At 40.4% G+C, this 9,340-nt stretch overlaps 1 protein-coding gene across 1 annotated transcript; it reads left to right on the top strand.

The window, feature by feature from the left end:
* Window positions 1-944: 944 nt before the first annotated feature.
* On the top strand, window positions 945-7,427 carry LOC121342518 (interstitial collagenase-like). The gene is made up of 10 exons (XM_041417029.1): window positions 945-1,104; window positions 1,253-1,497; window positions 1,944-2,092; window positions 2,187-2,318; window positions 3,191-3,352; window positions 3,748-3,967; window positions 5,104-5,237; window positions 5,785-5,944; window positions 6,800-6,903; window positions 7,097-7,427. Exons 1-10 carry the CDS (start codon window positions 1,000-1,002, stop codon window positions 7,195-7,197), a joined length of 1,512 nt encoding a protein of 503 aa, XP_041272963.1. The 5' UTR covers window positions 945-999; the 3' UTR covers window positions 7,198-7,427.
* The last annotated feature ends 1,913 nt before the right edge of the window (window positions 7,428-9,340 follow it).

Genomic DNA, 9,340 nt, shown 5'->3' with positions numbered 1-9,340 from the left:
CAGTGGTTCTGCAATCCCTCCATAAGGTGCAGAGCACCAGGTTCAGAAAAGGGCATAGGAACTGAAAGTAGGACTTCTGCAAAATGGGAAGCTTGGAATGTATGACACAAATCCTCATCACCTTCCATCTGATGTTGGAGAAGTTCATTGAAAGGTTCTGCTGAAGACCCTCTATCCAAAAGGTGCCTTTACTTCTGTAGGGCAAATTCTGATGTTTCTTCTTTAGTTGTGAAACCGCCCTTGGCTAACAGATCATGCAGACCAGGATATAGGATTGGGGTACTCTACTGAGACTTTTACTTTGTGGTGTGAGGGAGAAAGGGAATGAGGCCATAGATCCATGATTACATGGGCCAGGTAGCAGCTCAAATAATGGTTCTGTAACAATGCTGGGATGTCAGGAAGAAAAGAAAAAGAAAAAGAAAAGAAAAGAAAAGAAAAGAAAAGAAAAGAAAAGAAAAGAAAAGAAAAGAAAAGAAAAGAAAAGCTTTTGTATAATTGGCTATGTCACAAAAATTATCAGGTACAAGATGGGCTAAAGAAAGGAGTTTTTTCCTGGCATGCTGAGGTCCTGCATGCAAGCCACTTTGAGAAATCTGAAGGCAATTTCTGTAGGTCCCTTGTCAAGTACTATGAGGAATTACAGATTGTTGACCCTCACAAAGAGCCAGGTCACTTCAGCACCTCTGAAAAATGGGGTAGTTTTTGTCCAGCCCAATATAGGAATGAAGAAAAAAACAACATACTGTCCAATAATATGATTGCGAAATCAGGGGGGTTTGGGCAAGGTAAATTGTCATGTGTTTGCTTGCTTCTAAACCCAAATTTGTTTTCTGTGTTTCTGTGGAAAATCAGAGGATGTTATAAGCTGAGTCATGCCATTATTGACTTTAGCAAGCACAGCACTGATATAAATAGTGAAACACTGGTGCATCTTAGACAGAGGAAAAAGAGATTGAGAGGTCTTCTAGCAAGGGCTGGTAGGACAGGGAGACAAATATGAAGACCAAGATCCTTCTTTTCCTTGAGTTATTATATTTCATATGCTCCTCTGCTTTTCCAGTGGCTCCAGAAAAGGAAAAAGAAGATATGCAATTTGCCAAGGTAAGGAATATGGATAGAACTGATGAAATAATTTATTGAGAAAATGAACATAGTGATGTATTAGCAATGTAGAGTACTTAGTTACAAGATCTCTGCACTTGAAAAGAAAGTTTTATATTCTAAACTGTTGTTTTTTCTTCCTTATCAGAAATATCTTGAAAACTTCTATGATTTTAAAGAAGAGAAACATTCTCTGTTTAAAGCAAAGGACCTAAACCACATGGCTGACAAAATAAGAGAGATGCAGTCATTCTTTGGGCTAGAGGTGACTGGCGAGCTGAATCAGAAGACGCTGGACATGATGAAGCAGCCTAGATGTGGAATACCAGACGTCCGTTCATACAGCGCCTTCCCACGCAGCCCCACGTGGACGAAAGAAGATGTGACCTATCGGTAACGTACATTAGAGCACACTTTCCTCCTCACCACTGGGAATGCTAGGCAGAAGTAATGTAAACAGGTTCTTTACATTTATTTCTGTATTTCTCCATATAAAAGCTCCATTCAGGATGAAAGGGACAGGAATGTGGGGACTATTCAGGCTACCAAATAGTGATGAGAATACCGAAGTAGGAGTTTACAGTAGTTAGCTAATAGCCCACTGAATGATATACTCAGTGGATAGAAGGAATACAGCTGAGTATAAATGTTAGGGTTTCTGAAAGACATTAAAAAAACTGTGAAATCTTTATGTACTATGTAAGCAAATATTTTGAAAATAAACCACTTGAGACACATAAATAATCACAATAACTGATTAAAATATTTTACTTTGGTACCATGTGTTCCAGTCACATGTGATCTGGTTGTTTTTAATTCCTTTTTTCTTTAATTCACAGGATTCTGAACTACACTCCAGACATGCTGCAAGCTGATGTAGATGAAGCAATTGCAAGAGCCTTCCAGCTCTGGAGCAACGTCACCCCTCTGAGGTTCACCAGGGTCTATGGAGGCCAAGCAGATATAATGATTTCCTTTGCAGCTGGATGTAAGAAAACGCTGTTGCCAGGGAATCATAGTACTTGTCACTTTTTCTTAGCAAGATAATGAGAAGCATCCCGTTTTTCCCCCCTTATTTTTAGTTCACGGTGACTTCTATTCCTTTGATGGTCCAGGAGGAACTCTGGCTCATGCCTATGCCCCTGGCGGTGGAATAGGAGGAGATGCCCATTTTGATGAAGACGAAAACTGGACCAAATTTACGACCTATAGTGGTAGGCAAACTTAAATATTGTATTGACTGCTATTTTCTTAGAAAATGTTGTCTTGAAGATGCTGTAAAGTCGCATATCCTATGGCAGTAGTTCCAGTATTTACTGAGATGTAAAATGTCAGTGAAATTTAGTGAAACATTTCTGCATATTTTGATCTGGGATGCAATCACAACAGTCCCTTGAAGTTAATGCAGACTGCAGTTATAGCTCCGGTGACGGAAATTAAGTTAATATGGAATAGAAATGTTGGGTAATTGTGACATCAAAAGACAGGGAATTTTCACCCTCAGATAATGACCTTGAAAGTAATAATATAACCTCTCATATTTGTTTGCATTGGTTTGGGTTTTTTTCTGATTTAAAGTCATGCTCATCTTTAACTTCTAGAAAGGAAAACAACCTTGAATTTATTGGTGAATAAAATTAAATATAACAGTGAATTGTTCTGGTTTCCAGCAATGTCCAGGGATTAAGTTACATGTTACTGGCTTTTTGAGGTAGTTACCAGGCAAATTCCATGTCATTTACTACTCCCAAAATCTGATCAGGTGACTAAAACCTTCTCACCTGCTTTTCAATTGTTACTAACATTAAAGAAACATTGATTCTTTGTTGGAAAATTTCTGCAACATGGGCAAAAACTGTTCCCAGAGAGGTTTACCAGTGAGGAATCAATGCCTATGATTAAAAAATTATTCAGAGTTCATCATTTCTTCTGCAGGAGGCCAGAGAGCTCTTACTTGGGCATAGTTAGATTTTGCTATTTTTTTAAGACTGTGAATGATGTATCTCACATGAGAGAATGGTGCCTGTATCCTGCTGTCAAGCAAAAAATTTATTAAGTGTTTGTTCTTTGTGTGGATCTTTTGTAGGATACAACTTATTTCTTGTTGCTGCTCATGAGTTGGGCCACTCACTAGGTCTCAGTCATTCCAATGTTTTCGGTGCTTTGATGTATCCTGTATATATGGCCACGGATACAAGGAACTACCAACTTCATCAGGATGACATTGATGGCATTCAAGCCCTCTATGGTAAGCAAGAAGCATCATTTTCTGGTAAATGATGGATAACAATTTATAATTAATTTCACCCAACAGATAAAACGTACTGAACTTCCTACTAAAAGAAAAATATTGTTATTATTCTGGGGCACATCTCTTTGACTTTTTGTGGCTAACAGTCTGCACTGTAAAATGGAATCTGTAGACTGTACTCATTCCAGCTAGTCAAAAGATGCAAGAGTCTTTCCCCTGTGATACCAGAGGAACAGCCCACATCTGTAGCATTAAACCCTCCTATCTTCCACAGAGGGGTGGTTATATGCACAGCTGCATATGCACTTGGCTTCACAGGGTACAGCCTGAAGTGCTGTGACAAGAACTGCTCTGATCCATCTTCCAATTCCACACTTACTTATTTTCCAAAGGACCCCCCAAGGAATCTCCTGCACTTCCAACTGAAGCTTTTCCCCCACAAGAACCAACTGAAATGGTACCTGCAGAAGCACCAACTCCAATGTCTCCCAGGGAAGAATCAACAGAAATGACACCCTCCAAGCCTCCCCAAAGACCAGACGAATGTGACCCTCATCTGACTTTTGATGCTGTCACTACTCTCCGTGGGGAAACACTGTTCTTCAAAGATGGGTAAGTGCTCTTATTTCCAGCAACTTCTTTTTGTGAGACTCACAAAGGCAAAGCACAAAGTTCAATTCAAGGAATTTTTCCTCCCTTGGTTACAAATGAAAATATTTCTTTCTGTAAGTGTTAAGGCAACTTTGAAAAGTTGTACTAGCCTACCTGTGGTCGCTGAGTAACATGGTTTACTAACAAGTGAGTATAATGCTTTAATCCATCATACATCATCATCCATGTCTATCAAAATTGTGCAAGGCTGAATTCCAGTGCTACTCTTCAGCCTGCAGCTGCTTCACATGCAGCACTGTCCTCATCAGACCATCCTGTGTGTGGGCCAGGGAGCTGTGGAAAACGTCACTGGTGATTTTTAGTGTCATTCTGACCTAGGATTCTGCACTAGACCATTAATGTCTACAGAGAGCCCCTGCTGCTACAGGGTGGCCTTGTTTCAGGCACGGTCTGATGCTCACTGTAGTGAGTTGCTGGTTGGGCACATCCAGCCTGGCAAGAGCAAACAGCAGGTCAGGTCAGGACTTCACCCCCTTCCTGGCTTGGTAACTGTGTTTTGATTGAACAAGTTTCCTTTGATGATGTAGGTCTGATTTTCCTTCTAAAACATATGAAGTATTGTAGCTTAATCATTTTCAAGGAGGAGGGAGAAAGAGTAATTCTTCCTTAAACTGGATTTTAACAAGTTTCTCAAGAATTTTTATTTAACTTTTGCAAAGAAACTGAAATGAGCTGTGCCTACTTACATGGGTCACGATGAAGAGAAAGCTGCAATTGTCAGCACTGCCACAAATATCCTGCTGACCTGGACAAACCATTATGGTGCAAATGCAGAAGTCCACAGGATCACTAGCTGTAGGTGATCCTAGTTGAGCCAAGGGACTGGACAAGATGAGCTTCAGAGGTCCTTTCCAACCTCAACTATTCTGTGACCTCAGAACAACCTGTAGCAAAGGGAGCAGGTCTGTGAGGGAGCGGGGCAGAGTGAAGGACTGCATCCCAAAAGGGGTGGTATCTCTGCCTCATAGGGAGCACTGGTTCCACACCCAGACAGTAGAATTTCAAGTACATTTATGGGACCTTGATCTCCTAATGAAGTACAGACCATGAAGCACTGCTGGTTTTGTTTCTAACAGCTTTGTCTGGCGCAAAAGTCCCTATTTCTCAGAAATTGAGCACGACACCATCTTCTCCTTCTGGCCATCGCTGATAGCTGGCTTTGATGCTGCATATGAGGTTGACAAGAAGGATCGAGTGCTATTTTTTAAAGGTACTTCTCTTACATTTCCATCAGTTTTTTATGCATATGTGAAGTTATATCAATACTACTAATGCTATTTAATCATAATGGAAGGTACATTATGTTAATATTCATATTAACTAATACTAGTGTTACCATTAATAAAGGATATTCATAATATTTAAATCCATTTAAATTTTGCAAACTGTGTTACTGCCAGTAGCTAATGCTGCTTCACAATGGTCCTACACAGACTTTCTTTGGTCAGTGATAGCAAAGACCATAGCTGAGTGATTTCTTCATTATGTTATCTAAATACATTTTTAAAGAGGACAAACACAGCTAAAAATATATTGACATTTAATTATTGAGTATATAATACTCTAAATGACTATAAAAAATAGGAAATCCAGCAGATGTGAGATATTCAAACTTCTGTGCGCCATAAGTGGGTAATGTTTTCAGCTGGACATCTGTGTTGTTTTGTGGCATTTATTACGAAGAAAGCTCTGGGGCTTTGGCAAAAAGGAGACCAGACTCCCCAAGAATCCTTACAACTTTTTCTATTTTCCTGTAGATGGCCACTACTGGGCTGTCAGTGGCTACAGAATAGAACCAGGGTTCCCCAAGCCCATTCAGAACCTGGGCTTCCCCAGCAGTGTCGGGAAAATCGATGCAGCCGTTCACGACCAAAGTACCAAGAGAACCTACTTCTTTGTCGGCAACAAGTACTGGAGGTAAGGTTCTTCTCTCTTCTGTACAAGAGATAATCAAAACAGCTTTTTCAATCGAGTGATATGAGTATTTCTACAGGAAGTTCATGTTCTCTTTTTGTCAGACTTCTCATCTGCTTAAAGCTGAAACTCAGTTACTCAGGCGTTTTCATAAAACAAAATCTGTTACACCTGAGTGTTCACTTGCTCTTATCAGGCTGTGATTAAGGGGCAAATGATTTTTGCTTATTCATTAAGATGTAGTGTGAGCTAGTATAAAAACATTATGTATTAGTTATATAATTAGTACAAAAATATAAATCAAGAAGACTTTGTCATCATGTCAGGTATTCATTCAGTAGTTACTAAGAAGCAGAAGTGCTCTGTGAAATTTGTAAATGACAAATCAAGAAAGTTATAGAAGGAGATTAAATTATTTGCTTCCTAAGAAACAGTTCAGCCAAGCAGTAATCTTAGCCTAATAATTAGTCTGTAATACTGTCTTGAAAGGGTGTTATTACACCTGAAGTTTGCATTTCTCTTATGGGGTCACGTAATAAATTGTGTGCTGTAAAATTAAAATAATTATGTTTGATTAATTATTTAAGATTATTACTCAGTGTAAGCTATATTCAGCCTTATTTTTAGTCTCGGGGAATGAAAGTAAGTGTTCTAATCTGATATTCTGAAAACAGACTTACCTAGGGTACTAAAGATGTAAATATTCACACAGCCTGGATTTATACAGCTCTATGAGGTCACAGATCACAGGTGCTGGATTTTCCACTGAGAGTAGGCATATTTTGTAAAAAATCCATCTGGTTTCAACATTGACTGTCACATGCTTATTTTCTGTTTCCACGCAATTTCTTTATTTAGTTTCAATGAAAATAATCAATCAATGGAAAGAGGCTATCCAAGAAAAATAGCTGCTGACTTCCAAGGGATCGGCCATCCAATTGATGCTGCCCTTCAGAAAAATGGTAAATAAATTAAAATGTAATTAAAAAACCCCAAAGACCAACTGCCAATGGCAAAAAAAAAAAAATGTTTCAATACATATATTAAATTCTGGGTTTGATTTTTTTTAATCCACCCAAGGAAATAGTGAGCATGTAGCAATAAGTATACAAAAATGAAATATTAATTTTTTCATATTTTTCCTTCCAATTCTAGGATATTTCTACTTTTTCCATGGATCAAACCAGTATGAGGTTGACATCAAGAAGAAGAAACTCATCTGTATAATGAAAAGCAACAGCTGGTTTAATTGCTAGAAATATTAAGTGATGGTGCAGAAGTACATTTGTACCAGAAAGAGTTTTTCATGTTTCTTGATTTTAAACAGTGTTATTCACCTGTTCCTGTGCATCTGAGTCTGAAATTACGGCCTTTGGCAATTCTAATTTAAAACCTCTAAAATGTAAAACCTAATGTACAGTTTTAATTTATTTTCATTCTCCAACTATTTATTAATCTAGTTGTTTTTGAGTAATAAAGTATTTTGCTTGAGCTCAGCAGTTCTTGTGTTCTGATTCAGTCCACTGGAGACAGGGCATCTGCTACAGCCACACACAAGCTGAATGGCACCAGGATCCATCAGCATTTTCAACTGGGCTCAGTGTCTGTGGGGGGAAAGTTAAAGAGAACTGGAGGGACAGTTCTGGCAGGAAATTAGAAATTACCCAGGTGACAAAGGAGGGAAACAAGGTACTCAGGAACAATGTGGGGGAGGCATAAAAGATAAGAGGAGATCCTTCACAAGAGTGTGTGAAGGGAGAGACTGGAGTCTATGGCATGCCATGACCCCTGGCACAGGGACAGAGGGGTCAAGGCTGGGGTGGGACAGGTAGATGGGAACATGGCGGTGGCTGAGAGGACCGGTGCCACTGAGGGTGGTTTTAATGGACAGAGTCATTGGTACAGCAGGACATGAGAGACCAGAGAGAGGGGTAAGTGTCCATTTTGGGGATGGAGGTGGCATGCAGGCAGGGTAGGAAGGGATAGCGGTATGATCACAGGGTCACAGGGAGTCAGTGGATTAGCCCTCCTGAGCTGTAACCACGTGCCATGGAAATGGAGTCAGGGCTGGCCGTCCACCTCACAGTGCTCAACAACAAACCAGAAACAAGAAACACTTTCCAGAGCACAAGAGCCAAAATAATGAAAAAAAAATCTAAGTATTTTTATGTAACTACCACAGATTAATCCTCCAGAGGATGAGTGGTGAGACAAACCTGCCTCCTCCTTGTTTGAGTCCCCCTCTCAGGGCAATAGCTCAGTGACTTTAAACACCCCTTAGGCTGTAAGAGTGCTTGGCTGTAGTCCATCTTCTCTTTGAAGGGACTTGATCCCATCTCTTACAACACTGCTGTGATGATATGTTTGTGCAAGGAAGTCAACTGGCTATTAATCTTTCTCCTACAAAATTGGCAAAGGCAGAAAGAGAGGCTGGGAATGGCTGACAAGGACAGCATTCCAGTTACCACAGCTCAAACCCCATTAGGCAGAGGTAAAATTTGCTCCCATTCTTCTGCACAGAGCAGTTGCCTCAGACATCTGATCAAACACATGCCACCTGTCCCCCCATCCATCAGGGCCAGAGGAAGCCACGTGTCTCCCAGTGCACCCACAGGCCCACAGGGCTCACAGACAAGATCAAAGAAAGGCAGCAGAGATGACACTAGGCTGGAGGGGCCTTTGAGCAACCTGGTCTAGTGGGAGGTGTCCCAGCCTGTCACAACTGGGCTGGAATGAGAGTATCCTTAAAGTTGTTTCTACCCCAAAAATTCTATAATTTTATGATCTTGGACTATCTCATCTCTGGCACGTTCTCCTCACGCATGTTGTGTGCCATGCTAGATATGCTCTAAATACCTCTAAAGCCAGGTTTATAACCAACCTATGTTACAAATCAAACCATGTCCTAAAAGTTGCTTTTAAAAACTTTTAACAGACCCTACTGTTGTGTCAAGTAGGGACACAAGAGCTCAGCATTGCCACAGGGGCAGTGGATCACCATAGCAGAGTCATGGACTGAAAAGTGGCTGAGCTCACCTGGCAGCAGTCCAGGCAAGGCAGAGACACAAGAAAATTGGTGTTGCCCCAACATCTCCCAGTGTCTTTCTCAACAGCTCTTGCTCTGTACATAGCCTATCCTGAACAAACTTCAGTCCAAGGACTTTGATGCCTCCAGGCTTAGGCAGGGTGCTTGTGAGTACTGTTTGTGCATAACTAATAGGGTTAATTCCCTTTGTTTTTAAAAACGCCTACATACTTTAATATCCTAAATAGATGCCTTCTTGTATGTGAAGGCTACCTTCAGAAATCAGGCCTTTAGGCTCTGGTTGCTGTCTGAGACTTGAAAGTGGTTAAGGAAGAGCCGAAAGGAACATTTCAGCAACAGTGAAGCACAGCACT

This window comes from Onychostruthus taczanowskii, unplaced genomic scaffold (assembly GCF_017590055.1).
Source record: "Onychostruthus taczanowskii isolate IOZ18803 unplaced genomic scaffold, ASM1759005v1 scaffold54, whole genome shotgun sequence".
NCBI lineage: Eukaryota > Metazoa > Chordata > Aves > Passeriformes > Passeridae > Onychostruthus > Onychostruthus taczanowskii.
The sequence above is the reverse complement of the archived record's forward strand: the minus strand, read 5'-3'. Positions and strand labels throughout refer to the sequence as shown.

Excerpts from the sequence above, each read along its gene's own strand:
- LOC121342518 (XM_041417029.1), top strand. The coding sequence starts at position 1,000 with ATGAAGACCAAGATCCTTCTTTTCCTTGAGTTATTATATTTCATATGC. Across the intron at positions 1,498-1,943 it reads AAAGAAGATGTGACCTATCG|GATTCTGAACTACACTCCAG; the intron begins GTAACGTACATT and ends TTTAATTCACAG. Across the intron at positions 5,238-5,784 it reads TCGAGTGCTATTTTTTAAAG|ATGGCCACTACTGGGCTGTC; the intron begins GTACTTCTCTTA and ends ATTTTCCTGTAG.